General features: G+C 21.5%; 1 protein-coding gene across 1 annotated transcript; it reads right to left on the bottom strand.

Annotated features, from left to right (window-relative positions):
- Nucleotides 1-6,396: 6,396 nt before the first annotated feature.
- On the bottom strand, nucleotides 6,397-6,721 carry K444DRAFT_708369 (uncharacterized protein; the record flags this gene model as incomplete). The annotated part of the gene is made up of 1 exon (XM_024888181.1): nucleotides 6,397-6,721. A coding segment is annotated over exon 1 (229 nt), but the record flags the coding sequence as incomplete, so codon positions are not given.
- Nucleotides 6,722-23,900: the final 17,179 nt, after the last annotated feature.

The raw sequence follows: 23,900 nt of genomic DNA, 5'->3' as shown, positions 1-23,900 counted from the left end.
TTCTTATAAAAACGATTTAAAGCTAAAAAAGAAAAAACTAGAATATAAGAAGCTATAAGAAAGTATATATACTTTATAATATATTAGTTCTAAAGAGGCTTAGTCTTTTAAATATTTCTAGTATATTTCAAGTATATTTTTCTAGTAAAGTAGCTATATTATATATATCTAGAAAGTATATAGTATCTAATAAGATATTTTAAATACCGGATATTTGGGAATTATAATAATTATAATTAATTTACTAGATATAAAGTTATAATAGTTTCTTAATTTCTAATAAGCTTTTTAGCTCGAAATAATATTTAATAATAAATAATTTCTATTAGTTATTTCTCTTAAAACTATTAGTTTTTAATTAAGAGAAGTTTATTCTTTTATTTTATATTTTATTTAGTAAAATCCTTAAATAAATCGAGCTTCTTATTATCTAAACTTTTAAAAAATTCGATATTTATCTTTATTAGTATAGCTATTTCTTTAGGAATTATATATATAATTACGGGATATAAGATATAAGATATAGGTAATAAGATATAGGTAATAGAATATAAGTAATAGGATATAAGATACGAGATATAGTTATATAACATTATATCCTATTAGTAATTCGACTAGTAAACTAGATTTCTTTAGGCTTAGTAGATTTAGGAATTATATATTAATACTATAATACTATAATTCCTACTTCTAAATAATAACTTTATTAATCTTATATAAATAGTATTTTATAATTATATAATAATATTATATATTACTAGTAAACTAATACTAATTAGTTAGTACTTATAAATTAGGAAAAATTAAGCTATACTTACCTAAAATTCGGTTATTTAGGGGCAAAGCTATTATTCTAGTTAAAAAGGAAATAATTATTAATTTTATTATCTATAATTTAGTTATATAAATAAGAAAGATATTTAATCTTATTAAGGCCTAATTATATTATATTAAAAGAGAAAATATTTATTAGTTCTATTATTTATAATTCGGTTATATAGGCAGGAAAGGCATTTAATCTTATTAAGTATTAAAATAGTTAGCTATTTAATTATTCTATTTTATTTCTATTTAATTCCTATAAAACTCTCTTAAAAACTATTTTCTTTTAAATTTCTAGGGCTCTTAAGCTTTAGAATTATTAAGTTCTCCCGGAATCTCAATATTTTATTCTTTAAATTTCACTTTCTAAATTCCTTATTATAAACGAAATTTTTATTTCGAATATAATACCTATTATAAATTACTTATTTTATAAACTATTTTTCTTTTTACGAATTTACTTTCCTTATAAATTACTATATCTTAAATTAAGTATAAGCCTATAAAATATATAATAGCAGAATATATTATAGTAAATAATTCTTTTATTAAATCTATTTAATCTAATTATTCTATAAATAATAATAATTTTAAGGAATTAATAAGAAAGTAAAAATATAGGATTAACCTAAATTTTACTAAGGCAAATAAGATAATTAAGTTCTTAGATACTAAGCTATTTTAATACATTTTCTATAAAATAGTTAATAATAACTTTTAGAAGCTATTTAGATATAACTTTAAGAACTTTACTTATTAAGAGAACTTTAATAAATTCAAACTCCCGGAAATACTATATTTATATAAAATTCTTTAATATAATAATAGTATTAATACTATTATAAATATCCTATATACTATTATAAAGAAGAATAAATAATATATATAATTAAATAAAGATATATTAGTAGCTAGACTAGATCTTATTAAGAAACTAATCTTATTAAGCTTTATTACTTTTATAAAAAATAAATATCTAGAACCTATTATTTTTAATATTCCTATATTACTATTACTTTCTTTATTACCTTCTCTATTATTATATTCTATATTTCTACTAGATTTATATATTAATATAGAAGCTTTAGAAATAAATAATATATTCTTATTATTATTACTATTATAATTATATTTAAATAGCCCCTAATTTCCTTTAATTATAAGACTTATTAGGGAAGTTATTAAGATTTATATTAAAAAATAAAAGTATAATAAATCTAATAGTAATTTTAATTATAAACTTATTATTTTTCTTAATATTTACTAATATATAAAGCTTCTATAAGAGATACTAATATAAGCTTTTCCTATTATATTAAAGAAACTAGCTCAAAACTACTTCTATAATAACTAGCTCTCTTAATATATATATAAAAAGGCTTATATTAATATTTATAACTTCTTTAAAGGCCCTAGATTCGAATATCGGAATTTAGATAAGTAAAATACTATTATATTAGCTTTTATAATAACTAAATTTCTGGAAAAGATAATATTTGAAACTATTTAACTACTAATTAATAAATTATATTAATTATAGTATAGTCTTATATCTAACTTATAAAATACCGAATTCTTTTATAATAAAATTATTACCTTTTACTAAGGCTTCCGGATATATAAATATATAATTTTAGATTCTTTTATAAATCTCGGCTAGTTTATTAATAAGCTCTAGTTATTTATTACTATATATAAGAATAAATAATAAACTAATTCCGAAACCTTCTTTATTAATTAATAATACTATTTTTAGAATTCTCTAAACTATTATTTCTTCGGAAATTATTAATACGGACCTAGCCATAACTTTAGAACCCGTATTAATTATTCTAAATCCCGTAATTATAATAATTATATTCTAAAGTTATATTTTATATATAAGAAACCCGAATATTACTTATAGAAACATATACTAGAGAAATAAGAAACTAAAAAGGCTCGATTTAGAAATAGAAATATTTATTAATTTAAATCTCAAAATACTCGTAACTTTAATAAATACTTTAGTAATACTTATATATAATATATTACTAAAGCTAAAGGTAAAAAGAATAATAAGAATAGTAAGAATAAACTAGTAAATAATGCTTTTAAGGCTTTATTAGCAGAAATAAATAAAGAAAAGAAATACTATTTAGATTTCTATTTTATTTTAGTTAAAAGCTTTTTAGCTACTCCTATTACTTCTATTTTACTAATAATTATAGCTAATATTCTTATAAATAATCTTACTTTTCTTTCTCTTATATATTAGATAATAAGTAAAAATTATATCTCAAAATCTATTAAATTCTTAATAGAAAATACCTAGACTTTTATAATTAATAATATATTAAGATATAATACTTATTACTTTTATAAAATTATAATTAATACTAGAGCCTCTAAATACTTAATTACTAGTTCTAACTAATTCTAAGCTTTCTAGTAAACTAATAATAGTATTAAACTTAATAAAATTACTAAAAATTAAATTAATATCTAGTTTAGTATTAGATCTATATCTTTTATTAGATCTATAATAGTAAGTATACTAATTAGGCAAGTATAATTCTATATTATACTTTTAAAAACTCTATTTTTACTTAGCTTAGCTAATATAAATAAGCTAGAAGTTTATTTTAATAATCTTACTAATTATCTTATTACTTTTATTAGAAAATATATACTTATAATATAATATTTCAAATACTTTTTCCTGCTTTAAAATATTATATTATAAGGCTTTATTTCCGAATTCTTTATTTATAACTCCTGCTTTCTTATAGAAATCAAATTATAATATCTATACTATTATTTTAGTTATTTATTTATTAGTAAGCTCCGAAATATACTAAAATAAGCAGGCTATAATATTAATATAAAAGCTCTTAAGTATTTTATAAAATACTATAAATAATACTAGAAATATAGCTAATTATTTAAATAATTTAAGTTTAATCTAAAAAATAATATTAGCTTTAATTATTTTATTATTATTAATATTTTCTATATTTCTAATAAGCCTATATTCTATATTATTAATAAAGGTATTTAATATTAAGCCGGCTAATAGCTCTAAAATATTAGTATAATATATATCTGGGACATATTTAAGTAATACTAGATTAATAACTATTTAGGCCTTTCTAATTAAATTATAGCAAATACCGGAAAGTAGTTTACTAGTAAGAAGTTTACTTAGCTTATAAATACTATAGGAATTAAGATTAAGATTATTTCTATAAAAGCTTATAATTCCGTCGGAATTATAAAATATTATTATAACCTAATCTAATATATCTATTTTATTATTATAGCTAAAATTAATAGAATTAATAAGAATATTATACTCTAAATAACTTTTAAGGCTATTAATAACTCTATAGAACCTAATAGTATTATTCTAACTCTTTTAGTTTATAGTATTTTATTTTAAATAACTAAATATAATATTTTATTATTTATTATATTATAGTAATTAGTAGTATTTAAGAAGGTAATAGTAGAAATTCAGAAGCTTTAAGCTAGATATTAAATTATAAATACTTTAAATACCCGAAATAGTTCTAGTATTACTAATATCTATAAATTATTTCTGAATTCGAATATTCTTATTTAGTATAAAAGAAATACTAGTTAATCTAGTAATTAGAATAAACTATATAAGCTAGTAGCTATTAATAGAGAAAACTATATACTAGCTCTATTATATAGTAATACTATCTTTCGTTTAATCTCTATAAAGCCCTTTTATATAAGGGATATTAAGGTTATTACTAATAGCCCCGAACCTGAACCTGTTTCCAAACCTAATAGTAAGGCTAAAGGTAATATAGGTATAATTTCTCCTGCTATTCTTATTATTCTACTAAAGTATAATAGAGAATGCCCTTATAAGACCTCGGATATTATAGTATTTCTATAGGATAATAAACTATATAAGAATTCCTATTAAGTTAAAGTTACTAGCCTTCTAGAAAAGAATATATTTGAGATTACTTCTAGATCTTAGATATTAAAAGAAATATATATCTTTAACTCCCGGTTTATTAATAAGATTAAGAATAAGAGTATAAAGAAAAAGCTTAAGAAGTCGAGACTAGTTATTTAAGCTTATAATAATAGTAAGAAATATATAATATTAATATAATTACTTATTATCTAATATATTAGCTAGAGAATTATACTTAGTATTACTATTATAATAATAGATACTACGGAATTATATTTATATAATATCTTATAAGCTTATATCTAATTAATAACCTTACTTAATTATAATTTCTATATTAACTTATTCTATAAGCTTACTAGAGAACTAAATCTAAGGAATAATTCTATTCTAAAAGTTATAAAACTATTATATAATATACTAGAAACTAGGAATTACTAATTCAAGACTTATTATTCCTATTATATTAACGAGCTCTCTATAGAATAGTTAATTTATAACCCTTACCTACTTTATAATAAGTAACTCTTCGGAATTATTAGCCTTTAAACTAATAATACCTTATTTATTAGAACTAATAATTTTGTAAAAGCAAAGTAACTAAAGCTTTATAAGGCTAAGTTCTTGACTAAAAAGTATAAATCCCTTATTTTTAACTATAATCTCAAATTTAATAGAGATATTATCTATATAAATACTACTAGAATTACTCTTATATAGGAATACTAGTATAAGAATCTCTGAACTATTTCTATAAAGAATATTACTACTATAAATAATAGGGGTACTATTTATTAAAATCTCTTTATTAAGGACTAATATATTACCTAATATATAAGAGAAATATATATTATATTAGTCTATTAACTAGGAGCTTTATATGACCTATTAATTATTATTTAAGCTATTAAATCCTCGGAAACTAATATAAAGGTACTTAATAAATATATTTAATAGCAAATTAAGAATACTACTAGAGAACTAAGATTTATAAAGCTAGTAAAGAAGTTCTTATATTTAATTATTTTTATAAATGCTTTATTTATAAATAATAGAAATCTCTTCTCCTAAATCGGATATATTCTAGTTCTAGTAAATAGAACTAGATATACTAATATTATTTACTAGTTCTCTACTAAATATAAGAGAGTTACTAGAAGTATTCTAGCTTTAGAACTCTATAGTATGGCTTATGGTTTTAATATGGGCACTTTAGTCAAATCTATAATTAATAAAATACTGGAAATAGAACTATTACTAGTCGTTTATACGGATTCGAAGTTATTATACGAATGCCTTATTAAATTAGGCACTACTTGAGAGAAATGCCTAATAATTAATATAATATACCTCTGCCAGGTATATGAATAATGAGAGATTACAGAAGTCAAGTGGATTAAGGGAGAATTAAATCCTGCCGACTCTATAACGAAATCGAAGCCATTAAATGCCCTCAAGTGCCTTATTAATACGAATACCATATAGTTGGATATAGAGAAATAGGTTGAATGCGAATAGAGCGGGAAATAGACATATGAATAAGAGGATATATATAGAGATTCCCTTAGTATCTGGCATCTGGGCATCTGGTATCTGGGTATCTGGCATCTGAGTATCTGGTACTAGGCCGGATTAGGGAATTTGCATGCAATCGGAGGGAGACACTGTTTTTCGCGTTTTTAGAGAGTTTCCAGTATTGGTACAGCTGTTCCGTTGGGAGTCACGTGTGTAGTCACGGGACACGGGACATGGACAATGGGACATGAGTAATGGGACATGGGCAATGGGACATGGGTAATGGGATATGGGCAATGGGATATGGGATACGGGACATGGGATACAGGACATGGTCATGTGACCTTGCATCCCATTAGTGACTCGACTAGTAGACTAGACCCCTTTAGGCTTAGCAGATTTAGGGATTATATATTAATATTACGATACTGCAATCCTTACTTCTAAATAACAACTTTATTAACCTTATGCAAATAGCACTTCCATACCTATATAACGGTGCTATATATTACTAGTAAACTAATACTTACTTATTTCTGTCTAGAATCCCCTATATCTTATATTTCCTTTAGAAATACTAGAGTTACTAAGCTCCCAGATCTAACTCTCTTTATTAGAGATTATATTATCTTTAATAACTAGCTAGTTCAGGTTAAGAATAAGCTATAAGGAAATACTAATTTATATTTCTTAGAGAATCTCAAGATTATTTATATTTCTAGTAAACTTACTAGTAATACTCTTGCCCTAACTAACTCTTATATAAATAAAGATAGTCCGAATTAGTACTATTAGCTTTTAGAGCTCTATTCTTATCTAAAGAAGCTATACTCTAACCCTAATAAGATATAGAATATTTATTATAACTTTAGTAAGCTTTAAATATATTCTAGTTAAGTATTTCAGGAATTCTATACTTTCTTCTTATAATTATCTATAAAAGGTAATATTAGTCTTTAAGATATTAAATATAAACTAAATAAGAAGCTCTTACTAAAGCTCTAAAAATTAGTATATATATACTATAATAATTCTTCTATTAATACTACTTGTTTTACTTAGTACTATATTACTAATAATTAGTAGATTAAGGCTATATATAAGAAAAGTAAGAAATATAAAAAAGTAAGAGCTATTCTAGCCAAGTTTACTTCTAATATTATATTCTTATATATTCCTAAAAAGTATATTCCTAAGAAGTATATTCCTAAGAAGTATATTCCTAAGAAGTATATTCCTAAGAAGTATATTCCTAAGAAGTATATTCCTAAAAAGAAGCCCAAAGAGCCTATATTAATTACTTTTGTTAAGTATATACTTTCTTATAAATATAAGTAATATCTTATAAAAACCGAGGATCTTTTAACTATTAAGTACTATAACTATAACGAGTTCGGCTATTATATTAGATATTATCCGGTTCTATATAATAAGGAAACCAAGATAGCTCTTTCTAGAATTAAGCCGGGTTTAGTTCCTATTTTACTAGAATATATTATTCTAATAAAGTATTTAGAGGATTTAAGCTCTAATTCTGGTATAAAACCGGGAAATAAGTACTTCTAAAGAAAGTCTTTATTTTAAAAGCTTATAATATAAATTTAATAAAGATTAACTTGACTTATTTAATAAAAAGAAATACTTTTATAATATTTTATATTATTAGTATAAATAAATTAGGAATTAAATCTTTTTCTCTTATTAATACTAGAACTAATAGTTATACTTTTATTAATATAAAGCTTACTTAGCTTATAGATTAATTCTTAGAAATAGAACTATAACTCTTTTTCTTACTCTATATTATATATAGTTTTAATAGAAAGCTAGCTAAGTTTACTAAGAAATATATAGAAGTCTTATTTCTAATTAATAAATAAAATATTAATATATCTATAATTATCCTAAATCTTAAAGATTATAATATTATTCTTAATAGGAAATAAGTAGTATATATTAATATTCTAGTTAATTACAGAAGATATAGGCTTATATAGCTAAAAAAAATAAGCCTAAATCTATATAATTTAGTTATATTATTAGTATTTTATAATAATAGCTAGAGAAGTAACCTAATAAGAAGTATTAAAAGAATACTAATTAATAAGATTCTATTATAAGCTATTTCTAGAAACTTTTTATTCTAAAATAGTTTTTCTTTTTTTAAACTAATTAAAGGAAATTATATAAGACTATAGAAAAGAAGCTTCTATAGCCTAATTAAAATATAATACCTAAGTAAAAGCCAAAAAAGCAAGAAGAGATCTTTAATAAAGAATAAATATTAGACCTAGCTATTCTTATCTCTATAGTATTTAATTATATAGCTAAAAGAAAAAACAATATTATTAGTCAAATCTTTATTTATAAGATTAATAAGAAGCTTAAAGCTCGGAAAAAAGAAGCTATTCCTGGCCTAGAAAATTAATAACCGGGAAAAATAAAGCTTTAATAGCTATAAAGAATATTATTTCCGGAACTTAAGAAATATACCTCTATTTTCTCTAAAAAGAAATCTAATACCTTTTCTTTCTATAAATTATATAATTATAAGATTTAGATTAAAAGCCTAAAGGAAACCGAGAGTATTAGATATTAATTCCTCTAGTAATAGTCTATTTAAAAGCTTCTAGAAATCAAGTATTTCTTAAAAGATAATCTAACTAAGGGCTTTATTAAAGCTAGTTAGGCTTCCTTTACTTTACTAGTTCTTTTTATAAAAAAAGTAAATAGAGATTTATACTTTTATATTAATTTTTATTACCTAAATAATATTACCTAGAAGAATTAATATTTCCTTTTCCTTATTAATAAGACTTTAAGTTAATTATCTAAGGCTAAGATCTATACTAAATTAGATATTTACTAAGCTTTCTATTATATAGCTATAAACCCGGACTTTTAGGAACTAATAATATTCCGTATTTACTATAAAATATATAAATATAATATTTTCTAGAAAGGCCTTATAAATAGCCCGGCTATATATTAATACTATATAAATAATATATTCTTTAAATATCTAAATAACTTTTATATAATATATCTTAATAATATTCTTATTTATTTAAAGAATCTAATAAAATATAAATAGTATATATAAAAAGTACTAGATTATTTATATCTTACTAGCCTCTAAATAAATATTAAGAAATCGGACTTTAAAATTATATATATAAAGTACTTGGGCTTTATTATTTTTATATCTGGTATTAAAATAGATCCTAATAAAATTAAAATAATATATAACTAGTAATTCCCAAAAATAGTTAAGAATATATAGTTCTTCCTCGGCTTCTATAACTTTTATAAATACTTTATTAGAGAATATAAATAAATTACTAGATTTCTTATCTTATTTATAAAAAAGAGTATTTCTTTTAAATAGTTTAAGTAATACCGAGAGGCTTTTACTTATCTAAAAAAAGCTATAATTTCTATTTTAGTTTTATAATACTATAATTCAGATTTACCTATAATAATAGAAATAAATATATCTAAAAAAGTAATTACTAGTCTATTCTTTTAATAAGACCCAGAAATAGGCCTTTAGTATCCTATAGCTTATTTTTCTAAAATTATACTTCTAATAAAGCTTAATTATAATATATATAATAAGAAAATACTTATTATAATTCGAGTATTAGAGAAATAGAAAGCTAAGCTAGAGGGCCTTTAGAATACTTTTTTTAAAGTCTATTCTAATTACTATACTTTAAAATACTTTATAATTACTAAGAAACTCTTTTCTTAATAAGCTAGATAGGCTAAGCTTTTATTCTATTATTACTTTAAGCTTATATATTATTCTGGAAAATTAAATAAGTAAATAAATACTTTATTATAAAAATAAAACAAAATAGATATTTAGGGCCAGATTAAAGAGAAGCTATAAACTCAAGTATTTTTCTCTAAAAATAAGATTAATTCGAAGATTATTTATAACTTATAGCTTATAGTAATATTCTATAAGGTCGGCTTATTTAATCCGGAATTCGGCTCTAAAAACCAAATATATATTAAAGATTTTTCAAAGAAAAATATCTCTATTAGAGATATAATTTCCCTAAAAGAAAATATTTTCTTAGAAGCTTTACTAGTAAACTTTATTATAATAGCTTCTATAGAAATACTATTAGAGGCTCTTACTAAATATAGTAATTTATAACTTATAAATAAGATCCTATAGAATAATTATATATTACCGGATCTAGAAAAGCTATATATAATAGCCCAAGCTAAAAGTAATATCTAAATATTATAAAATAGCCTTCTTTTATATTATAAAAGACTTTATATTATAAAGAATAAAATAACTCCCGGACTACTTTTATAAACTATCTTAATTTATAAAGTATATAATAAATCCCTTTCTGGATATCCTAGATATATAAAGCTCTATTAGCTATTTATAAATAAGAATATTAATTAATACTATAGTAATTACTATACTTATAAGAGATTATATATATTTAGAAATAAGAAGCCTAGTTTATTTTATCTTTTTCTAGTTTCTAATTACCTCTAGTAATATATTACTATAAACTTTAAGAGCTATCCAGAAAGTAAATTAGGCTATAATATAGTTACTATATTTATAAATTACTTATTTAAGCGCCTAATTATAATTCTTATATAAGATATAATTATAGCCAAGTAGCTAGTATTTCTATTTTTATTTTATTGTAACGTGTGAGAATTAGGCTCGCACCACAGTTCACTGGACCAAAAGACCACAGTATTCACTACAGGTGAATACGCCTAATCACGGTTAAATGGCTGGATCGTAGTCACGTGACAGCCACACGTGACATTTATATAATATACTAAATAAGTATTTTAGAAATAATTATATTAGATTAGGAACCCTAATTTATATTCGATTTTTGAAGCAAATTTTATATGAGAATTAGTATAAAGCTTAAGCTTTCTATAGCTAATTACTCCTAAATAGATAAATAAATAAAGATTATTAATTAGTACTTTAATTAGAGATTATACCCGTATATTAATTATTACTAGGATAACTAGAATAAATAGATTACTATAATTAATTATTAATAAGCCTCTCTTTAATATAAAACTATTAGCTAGTCTCTATTTATAACTAAAAAGGGCTATAAGCTTTATACTTCTCTAGACTAGAACTCCTCTATTAAAGCTAACTTACCTAAAAAGAAGCTAAATAGAAATAAAGCTAAAATATTAGTAAATTAATTATATAAATTATAATAACTTGCCTAAGGCTATATAAAGTAAGTATAGGAATAATATATAATATAAGCTAATAAATACCGCCGTCTAATTAATTTTAAAGTAGGAAATAAAGTATGAGTTATTATAAAGTACTAGAAATCCAATTATTTGAGCCAGAAGCTAGGGAATTAAATAGAGGGCCCATTTGAGATTCTAGAATAGTATAGCTACTTATTTCTCCTAAAACTACCGGAAATCATAAAGATATATCTAGTTTTCTATATAGAGAAGCTATAAAAAGACTCCCAGAATCCTCTACTAGATTAAGTAAACCCGGAACTACTTCTAGTAATACTAGAGAATAATAAATAAAAGTATGGTATTAAACGAGTTATTATAGTTAAGCTAGTAAGAAATAGGCTAAAGTATAGAATTTAGTAAGTTAGTTAGGATAAAAATCTAATATAATATCTAGCTTTAGTACTAAGTAATAGCCTCCTGGTTTTATAGAGTTTCTATAATAATAATATTAATATACTAGAACCTCTATAAAACCTATAATACTAGCTAGACTATATAAAAAATAATATTTGTCCAGAATTATATAGAAATAATAATAAATTCTCCTAGGTTATATAATAAAGGCACCGGCCTTTTATATATAATATTTATATCCGAGATACTAGTTTTATTTTAGGAAGAAGTATAATACGAAATTAGATAAATTAATGGCTTATATAAAGCTCAGGAACAAGCTTATTATAAAGGGAAAAGTAATATTATAATTTCTAGATACCTAGTATTTAAGATACCTTACTAAATACTAGATATCTCCTAAATATATATAATATAGCTGCCTTACTAAAGAAATATACTTGGAATATACTAGAAATATTTAGAAGGCTAGCTTCTTTAGAACTAGTATATTATAGGATATATATATTTCTTTATAATTTCCTATATTCTAATTTTCTCTTTCTTAGCTTTAAATTATCTTTATAAGAGACTTTCTATTTTACTTTCTAAGCCCTAAATACTATACTTATAATACTAATTCTATAATAAAATCGAAGCTATTAAATATCCTTAAATATCTTATTAATATAAATACTATATAATTAGATATAGAAAAATAGATTAAATATAAATAAAGCAAGAAATAAATATATAAATAAGAGAATATATATAAAGATTTCCTTAATATTTAGTATTTAAATATCTAGTATCTGAGAATCTGGTACTAGGCCGGATTAGGGAACTTATATATAATTAGAAAAAAGTACTATTTTCTGTTTTTTATATTTTTAGAAAGTTTCTAGTATTAGTATAATTATTTCTTTAGAAATTATATATATAGTTACGAGATATAAGATATAGGATATAAATAATAGAATATAAGTAATAAGATATAAATAATAAGATATTAAATACGGGATATAGTTATATAACCTTATATTCTATTAGTAACTTAACTAGTAAACTAGACTTCTTTAGGCTTAGTAGATTTAGGGATTATATATTAATATTATAATACTATAATTCCTATTTCTAAATAATAACTTTATTAATCTTATATAAATGGTATTTTATAACTATATAATAATATTATATATTACTAGTAAACTAATAATCTTATTTATTATCTTATTATATTAATTATTTAATAATTTTTCTAATTTTATTATTAAATAAATAAACTTTATCTAAAATACTAGAAATAGCTTGTTTTTTTATTTTAAATACTAGTATATCTCTTTTATTTCCTAGTATTTTATTTTTTTACTTTTATTATAAGTTTATTAAAAAATCTTAAAAAACTATTTAATAATTAAAATTTATTTAATTAATTTAAATTCTAATTAATTATAAATAAAATTACGAGTATTTTTAGTAATTATATATATTATATAAGTAATTTTTAATAGTTTATTATTAAATTTAGAAAAGTTCTATATTAGTTTATTTCTTATATTAAATATTTAATTATTAATTTAGTAATTATTTTTATTTATAAATAAAGTAAAATCTTTAATTCTAATAAGCTATAATTAATTATTATAAGCTAAAAGTAAAAAAAAGTTTTAGTATTAGCTTTTATATAATTCTTTAATAAGAATCTATAATATTTCTAGATATTTATTTATTTAAATCTTTATTTTATAGTTTTTTTTTATATAAAATTAACTAATAATTACTTTAGCTTATTAATTTTCTTAATAAATTAATTAATAAATAAATAAAATTTCTAGTAATATTTTACTTATTTATTAGTTATAAAATAATATTTATTAATAAAATTATTTTATATAAGTAATTTTTATTAGGCCTTATTATTTTTAAAGTATTTATACTAATTTTAAATTTCAAGTTAGCTAGCTATTTTTTAATATTTTTTTTTCGAAATAATATTATAATAGCTTTTCTAATAATATAAGTTTATAATATTAAAATCTGGCTTTTTTATTTTATTATATTAAAGTTTTTTATCTAAAGTATTTATAATAACTTTAGAAAAGATATTAGTTATAAAAATGAATTCTAAATAAAATTTTCTTATTTAATATTAGTAAACTATAATTAATTATTATCTTATTTAATTTAAAATTAGTAAATTAAAACTGACTATTATTTTTTCTTATTTTAAATTAATAAACTATTATTAATTTTTCCTATATTAGAAAAAAGAACTAATTTTTTTACTTTTATTAATATTAAAGAAATATTATTTATTTTAATTAAAGGCTAAATTTCAAGATTAACTAGATTATAAATAAAAAAATTCTTTTTTCTTTTATATTAATAAAGAATTAATTATTAGTATTAGTTTACTAGTAATATATGGCACCGTTATATAAGTTATAAAATACTATTTATATATGGTTAGTAAAGTTATTATTATTCCGAAGTAGGAATTATAATATTATAGTATTAATATGTGATCCCTAAATCTACTAAGCCTAAAGAAATCTAGTCTACTAGTCGAGTTACTAATGAGATGTGAGGTTATATAACTATATCCCGTATCCCATATCCTATTATTTATATCTCGTAACTATATATATAACTTCCAAAGAAATAGTTATACTAATACTAGAAACTCTCTAAAAACACGAAAAAATAATATCTTCCTCTAATTACATGCAAATTCCCTAATCCGGCCTAGTACCAGATTTCCCAAACACTTTATATATCCATATTATTTCCGAGGTTTTAGTTATATACTAAAGGCCGCGGCCTTTTATATATAACTTCCCCTCTTATAATATCTTTTTATCTCATATATCTATTTCCTGCCCTATTCGTACTTAACCTATTTCTTTATATCTAATTATATGGTATTCGTATTAATTAGGTACTTGAGGGCGTTTATTAGCTTTGATTTTATTATAGAATTAGTAGGATTTAATTTTCCCTTAATTTATTTAACTTCTATAATCTCTTATTATTTATATACCTGGCAAAAGCATATTATATTAATTATTAGACACTTTTCTCGAGTAGTTCCTAATTTAATAAGGCATTCATATAATAACTTCAAATCTGTATAAACTACTAGTAATAGTTCTATTTCTAATACTTTATTAATTATAGATTTGACTAAAGTGCCTATATTAAAGCTATAAGCCATACTATAAAGTTCCAAAGCTAGAATACTTCTGGTAATTCTCTTATATTTAGTAGAGAACTAATAAATAATATTAGTATATCTAGTTCTATTTACTAGAACTAAAATATATCTGATTTAGGAAAAGAGATCTCTATTATTTGCAAATAAAGCATTTATAAAAATAATTAAATATAAGAACTTTTTTACTAGCTTTACGAATCTTAGTCTTCTAGTAGTATTCTTAATTTACTATTAAATATGCTTATTAAGTGCCTTTATATTAGTTTCCGAGGATTTAATAGCTTAAGTAGTAATTAATAGGTTATATAAAGCTTCTAGTTAATAAACTAATATAATATATACTCCTCTAGTATATTAGGTAATATATTAGTCCTTAATAAAGAGATCTTAATAAATAGTACCCCTATTACTTATAGTAGTAGTATTTTTTATAGAAATAGTTTAGAGGTTTTTATACTAGTATTCCTATATAAGGGTAATTCTAGTAATATCCGTATAAATAATACCTCTATTAAACTTGAGATTACAATTAATAGTAAGGCATTTATACTTCTTGGCTAAGAACTTAGTCTCTTAAAGCTTTAGTTACTTTATTTTTACAAAATTATTATTTCTAATAAATAGGATATTATTAGTTTAAAGGCTAATAATTCCGAAGAGTTACTTACTATAGAAGAGGCAAGAGTTATAAGTTAACTATTTCATAAAAAGCTCGTTAATATAATAGAAATAGTAAGTCTTAAACTAGTAATTTCTAGCTTCCGGTATATTATATAGTAATTTTATAATCTTTAGAACTAAATTATTATTTAGATTTAGCTTTCTAGTAAGCTTATAAGATAAATTAATATAAAAATTATAGTTAAATAAGATTATTAATTAGATATAAGCTTATAAGATATTATATAAATATAGCTTTATAGTATTTATTATTATAATAATAATACTAAGGATAATTCTCTAGCTAATATATTAAATAATAAGTAATTATATTAATACTACATGTTTTTTACTATTATTATAAGCCTAGATAACTAGTTTTAATTTCTTAAACTCTCTCTCTATATTCTTATTCTTAATCTTATTAATAAACCGGGAATTAAAGATATATATTTCCTTTAGTACCTGAGATCTAGAAATAACCTTAAATATATCCTTTTCTAGAAAGCTAGCAATTTTAACTTAATAGGAATTCTTATATAGGTTATTATTCTATAGGAATACCGTAAAATCCGGGTTCTTATAAGGGTATTCTTTATTATACTTTAGTGAAATAGCAGGAATAGCAGGAGAAATTATACCTGTATTACCTTTAGCCTTATTATAAAGTTTAGAAACAGGTTTAGGTTCGGGGCTATTAGTAATAACCTTAATATTTCCTATATAAAAGAGCTTTATAGAGATTAAGCAGAAAGTAATATTACTATATAATAGAGCTAGTATATAGTCTTCCCTATTAATGGCTACTAGCTTATATAGCCTATCCTAATTACTAGATTAACTAGTATTCTCTTTATATTATATAAGAATATCTGAATTTAAGGAAAGTTTATAAATATTAGTAATACTAGAACTATTTCGGGTATTTAGGGTATTCGTAATCTGGTATCTAGCTTAAAGCTTCTGAATTTCTACTATTACCTTCTTAAGTACTACTAATTACTATAATATAATTAGTAATAGGATATTATATTTAGTTATTCGGGATAAAGTACTATAAATCAAGAGAATTAGGATAATACTATTAGGTTTAGTAAAATTATTAATAGCCTTAAAAGCTATTTAGAGTATAGTATCCTTATTAATTCTATTAATTTCGGCTATAATAATAAGGTAAGTATATTAAATCGGGCTATAATAATATTCTATAATTCCGACGGAACTATAAGCTTCTATAGAAATAATTTTAATCTTAGTTCCTATAGTATTTATAAGCTAAGTAAACTCTTTACTAGTAAACTACTTTCTGGTATCTACTATAATCTAATTAGGAGAGCCTAAATAGGTATTAATCTAATACTATTTTAGGGTATCTCAAATATATAATATACTAATATTTTAAAGCTATTAGCCAGCTTAATATCTAGTACCTTTATTAATAATATGAAATATAGGCTTACTAGAAATATAGAAAATAATAATAATAATAGAGTAATTAAAGCTAATATTATTTCTTAGATTAAACTTAAATTATTCTAGTAATTATCCGAATTTCTGGCATTACTTATAGTACTTTATAAGGTATTTAAGGGCTTTTATATTAATATTATAGCCTGCTTATTCTAGTATATTTTAAAGCTTATTAATAAATAAATAACTAAAATAGTAATATAGATATTATAATTTAATCTTTATAAAAAAGTAGGAATTATAAGTAAAGGATTTGGAAATAAAGCTTTATAGAATAATATTCTAAAATAAGAAAGAATATCTAAAACATTATACTATAGATATAAAGTATTTATTAGAAGTAATAAGATAATTAGTAAGATTATTAAAGTAAACTTCTAGCTTATCTATATTAGCCAAGCTAAATAGGAATAAAGTCTTTATAAGTATAATATAGAATTATACTTACCTAATTAGTATTTTTATTATTATAAATCTAATAGAAGATATAGATCTAATACTAAACTAGATATTAACTTGACTTTTAGTAATTTCATTAAGTTTAATACTACTATTAGTCTGCTATAAAGCTTGGAATTAGTTAGAACTAGTAGTTAAGAATCTAGAGGCTCTGGTATTAATTATAACTTTATAAAAGTAATAAGTATTATATCTTAATATATTATTAATTATAAATATCTAGGCGTTTTCTATCTATTTAATAGGTTCTAAGATATGGTTTTTGCCTATTATCTAATATATAAGAGAAAGAAAAGTGAGGTTATTTATAAGGGTATTAGTTATGGGAATAGCAGGAGCAGGGGCTATAGGAGCGGCTAGGAAGCTCTTAATAAAAGTAAAGTAAGAATTAGAGTAATATTTCTTTTCTTTATTTATTTCCGCTAGTAAGGCTTTAAAAGCATTACTTACTAGTTTATCCTTATTACTTTTATTATTCTTTTCTTCTTTAAATTTAGTAATATATTATACGTAAGTATTACTAAAGTATTTATTAAAGTTATGAGTATTTCGGGATCTAAATTAGTAAATATTTTTATTCTTAAATCGAGCTTTTTTGGCCTTTTATTTCTCTAGTATATGCTTCTATAAGCAGTATTTGGGTCTCTTATATATAAAATATGACTTTAGAATATACTTATTATAATTACGGGGCTTAGAGTAGTTATTACGGGTTCCGAAGTTAGAGCTAGGTTTATATTAATAATTTATGAACAGATAATAATTTGGAGGGTTTTAAGAATAGTATTATTAATTAGTAAAGTAGGTTTTAATAATAATTTATTACTTCTTCTTATAAGTAGTAATAAATAATTAGAGCTTATTAATAAGCTAGCCGAGATTATTAGGAAGGTCTAAAACTATATATTAGTATACTAGTAAGCCTTAATAGGAGGTAATAATCTTATTATATAGGAATTTAGTACTTTATAAAATAGGAGTAAAGCTATATTATAATTTATATAGGTTATTAATTAGTATTTGGATAAGCTCAAATATTGTCTTTTTAGGGTTCTTTACTATTATAATTACTAAGATAGTAGTATTTCATTTGTCTAAATTTTAATAATAGAAACCGGGGCCTTTAAAGAAGCTATAAATATTTATATAGGCCTTTTTATATATATAGCTCGAGAGCTAGTTATTATAGAAGTAGTCTTATACTAGTTCCTTTAATATAGTAGGAAAAGCTCTCGCTAGTACTTCTTCTGGGAGCTTTATATATTAGTAAATATTAAGGAAAATAGTGAGTTTATAATCGAAACTACTATTAGTTCTATTATATTTCTATATTTTAGAGTATATTTTTATTATTTCCCTAATAAGCTTTCTAGCAGAAATAATAGATACTAATTAATAGTAGTTCGGGTTTAGTAGTAATACTAGTAATAGTAAAGATAGAAGTAGTAAATAGCCTTAATTTAGAGAAAATAGATAAATAGCTTAATTTCTCGACTAAGATTATCTAGTTCCCTTATATCTAGTTTTATCTAGAATAAGATAAACTAATATAATAGGTCCCTAAAAAAGATTTATTCTAATTAGATTATTATTAATAATATTAGCTTTATTTCATATACTTTTTATTTCTTTTTAGGTAAGATTAATAAAGAATTATATAATAATAAGGTTTCTATAATTCTATTTAATATAGATATTACTATATTAAAGTTAGGTTCAAAGATTTTATATAAGTATATAGTTAATTAGATTATATACTATAGTATTAAAGTTTTTGAAATTATCCTAGAATAGATCCTATAGATTATTATTACTCTTCCTATATAAGATATACTAATATATCTTAGTAATTATATATTCCTGAAGTTTAGCCTTTATTATAGTTACTGGATTAATACCGTTCTCCTATTTCTTAATTAGTTTCTTTCTCTTATTAGTATTTATACTAAACCGAGTTTAGGTTCTCTCTAATATATATATGTGGTTTATAGTAGGAGGGGTTTAAAAGTAAGATAGTTTATAGTAGGTTCGTAAAAAGAGTTCGGTAGTAAAGGTATCTAGATACCTGGTTTAGATACCTGGTTTAGATACCTGGTTTAGATACTAGATACCTAATTTAGATTCCTGATTAAGATACTAGATATCTAGTTATTAAGATATTAGATACCTGGTTTAGATATCAGATATCCAGATACCTAATAGGGTATTAAAGTAGATATTTTGCTCTTAAATATTTTCGTTTATAACGAGAAATTTAGGAAGTGAAATATTATAATTCCGGAAGAATCTAAAGTTTAAAGAACTCAATTTAATAGTAAAATCGAAGTAGTAATTAAAGAGCTTTAAGGGCATATATAGGGCATATATTCCGGAGAGGTATTCCCGTAAATACAGGTATTATATAAATTAAAGAGATAGTTTTTAAGAAAGTAGTCTTAGGGCCAAAAGAAGTTAGTTTTAAAGAATAATAGAAATTAAATAGATTAATAGTTAAATGGCTAACTATTTATTAATTAGTAAAAGCTAGATATCTTCTCTATAGGCTACTAAATGCTTTTATAAAGTTAATAAGTAGTTCCCCTCTTTAATATAGAATAGACTAGATTTGTCTTAGGCTACTAAATACTTTTAGGACTAATCTAAAATCTTCTCTAATCTATATATATAAACTAATTAGTATTAGTTTACTAGTAATATATAGTACTATTATATAAGTTATGAAATACTATTTATATATAATTAGTAAAGTTATTATTATTTCAAAATAGGAATTATAATATTATAGTATTAATATATAATTCCTAAATCTACTAAGCCTAAAGAAATCTAGTTTACTAGTCGAGTTATTAATAGGACGCGAGGTTATATAACTATATCCTGTATTCTATATCTTATTACCTATATCCCGTAACTATATATATAACTCCTAAAGAAATAGCTATACTAATAATTAGAAAGAGAATATTATTTGCTTTAATTAAAGGCCAGACTTTAAAATTAATTAGATTATAAAAAATATTATATTTTTAGCTAAGCTTTTTAATTCTTTATAGTTTAAGAAAGTTATTAAATATTAAAAGTAATATTTTATTTTTATTTTTTAAAAACAAATATAAATTCTTTATTAGTAATATTATATTATTTTTATAAGCCAAATTAAATAAGCTTAATATTATATAATAATAGAATCGAAATAATAACTAAGATTTAAAAATCTAAGAATCTTATATATTAAAAAATACTAAACTATAAAATAAAATAAAGAAAATACCTTAATTTTTTAGTATTATTTTATTTAAATATTTTAGTTTAGCTTTATTTTATATTTATTTCTAATATTCTATTTTTAGTAAATTATATAATTATACTAGTTATTATAAAAGCTTTTTATATATTATAATAAGCTATTTTCTAATAAACTATTTCTTTAAAAAACTACTTTTCTTAAAAACTACTTTTCTAAAAAACTACTTTTCTAAAAAGTTACTTTTTTAAAAAGCTATTTTTTTTTTTAGAAAGCTATTTTTAAAAAGCTTTTTATATATTATAATAAACTATTTCTTAAAAAAAATATAAAAGAAAAAAAATAATATAAATTTAATAAAATAATTTTTAAGAAAATATATATAAAGTTTTATATTTATTTAAAATACTTTAGCTATTATTTAATAAGCTATTTTTAAAAAAGTCTTTTATATATAATATATAAAAAATTTCTTAAGAAATAACTTATTAAGAAATAATTATTAGTTTACTAGTAATATATAATACTATTATATAAGTTATAAAATACTATTTATATATAATTAGTAAAGTTATTATTATTTAGAAATAGGAATTATAGTATTATAGTATTAATATGCGATTCCTAAATCTGCTAAGCCTAAAGGACTCTAGTTTACTAGTTGAGTTACTAATAGGACGCGAGGTTATATAATTATATCTTATATCTCATATCTTATTACTTATATCCTATTATTTATATCTTATTACTTATATCCCGTATCTCATATCTTATAACTATATATATAACTCCCAAAAAAATAGCTATACTAATACTAGAAACTTTCTAAAAACACGAAAAATAATATCTCTCTTTAATTATATACAAATTCCCTAATCTGGCCTAGTACTAGATTTCCCAAATACTTTATATATTTATATTACTTCCGAGGTTTTAGTTATATACTAAAGGCTATAGCCTTTTATATATAACTTTTCCTTTTATAATATTCTCTTATCCCATATATCTATTTCTTGCCTTATTTATACTTAACTTATTTCTCTATATCTAATTATATAGTATTTATATTAATTAGGTATTTAAGGGTATTTATTAGCTTTAATTTTATTATAAAGTTAGTAGGATTTAATTCTTTCTTAATTTATTTAACTTTTATAATCTCTTATTATTCATATACCTGGCAGAGGTATATTATATTAATTATTAGGCATTTCTCTCAAGTAGTACCTAATTTAATAAGGCATTTATATAATAACTTTGAATTTATATAAACTACTAATAATAGTTCTATTTCTAGTACTTTATTAATTATAGATTTAACTAAAGTACTTATATTAAAGCCATAAGTTATATTATAGAGTTCTGAAGCTAGAATACTTCTAGTAATTCTTTTATATTTAGTAGAGAACTAGTAAATAATATTAGTATATCTAGTTCTATTTACTAGAACTAGAATATATCTAATTTAGAAAAAAATATCTTTATTATTTATAAACGAAATATTTATAAAAATAATTAAATATAAGAACTTCTTTACTAGCTTTATAAATCTTAGTTCTCTAGTAATATTCTTAATTTATTATTAAACGCACTTATTAAATACCTTTATATTAGTTTCCGAGAATTTAATAGCTTAAGTAATAATTAATAGGTTATATAAAGCTTCTAGTTAATAGACTAATATAATATATATTTCTCTAGTATATTAGGTAATATATTAGTTCTTAATAAAGAGATCTTAATAAATAGTACTCTTATTACTTATAATAGTAATATTTTTTATAGAAATAGTTTAGAGGTTTTTATACTAGTATTTCTATTATAATTTCCAGATATCCGGTATCTGAGATACCTTACTAGATATTAGATGCCTCCTAGATATATATAATATAGCCGCCTTACTAGGGAAATATATTTGGAATATACTAGAGATATTTAGAAGGCTAGCCCCTTTAGGACTAGTATACTATAAAATATATATATTTCTTTATAGCCTCCTATATTCTAGTTTTCCCTTCCTTAGCTTTAAATTATCTTTATAAGGAACCTTTTACCTTACTTTCCAAGCCCTAAATACTATACCCGTAATAGTATTTAAAGCTTACTTCCTTTAATCCTATAAAGAATTTCAAATAAACTAATTCAGAACTATTAAAAACATAAGTACTACTAAGATAATGGAACCTCAGAAACTCAAATAATAGATTCCAGAATAATAAAAGCAAAAAGCTTTAGAACCCTTAGAGAAATTAGGTATTTATATCTTTATAAATATATATTAGTAATATATTAGAAATCCTCCCGAAAACCCGAAAAATTAAAGAACCTCAAATAAAGGCTATTCTTTAACCAAGTCCTAGAGTAATAGGCACCTATAGGCTAGTAACCTAACTACTACCCCCAAGCCCTATCCTATAACCTTATAGGCCCTATATATATACTAGTAATGAGATTACTAGGGAAAATATAGTAGAGGAAAAGTATAATAGGTTAATTTCCCAGAATATTATATAACTAGGAACTATATTAACTTCTACTAAGGCTTTTGGTAAAGCTCCTACTAGTTCAGGTTATTCCGTTAGTAGCTCTTCCCGAACCAAACGTCCCGTTAGTATTCCTGGAGAATTTATAGACAAGTCTATAAAAATAGAACCCTCTGCTTTTATTATAAAGCTTCTAGAAACTAATAACTATATTACTACTAGAGAGTTATATAAATAGGCCAAGAAACCTAATACCTTACTTTTAGATATTAATATTATTATAAAGAATTACTAGAAGAATATCTAAAGAGCTATTTTATATAAGAATACCTATAGTTATAATAAAGCTATTCTCGAAAATACTAAGCTTTATAATACTAAGCTCGAGAACAAAGTTAAATACTATATAGCTATAGTAAATTGGCTTATAGTAGCTCTAACTACTTCTGCTCCGCCCGCTCTAACTACTTTGAATCTCTCTTAAAA

Source organism: Hyaloscypha bicolor, assembly GCF_002865645.1.
Source record: "Hyaloscypha bicolor E unplaced genomic scaffold K444scaffold_182, whole genome shotgun sequence".
NCBI lineage: Eukaryota > Fungi > Ascomycota > Leotiomycetes > Helotiales > Hyaloscyphaceae > Hyaloscypha > Hyaloscypha bicolor.
This window is presented reverse-complemented; position numbering and strand designations above follow the sequence as displayed.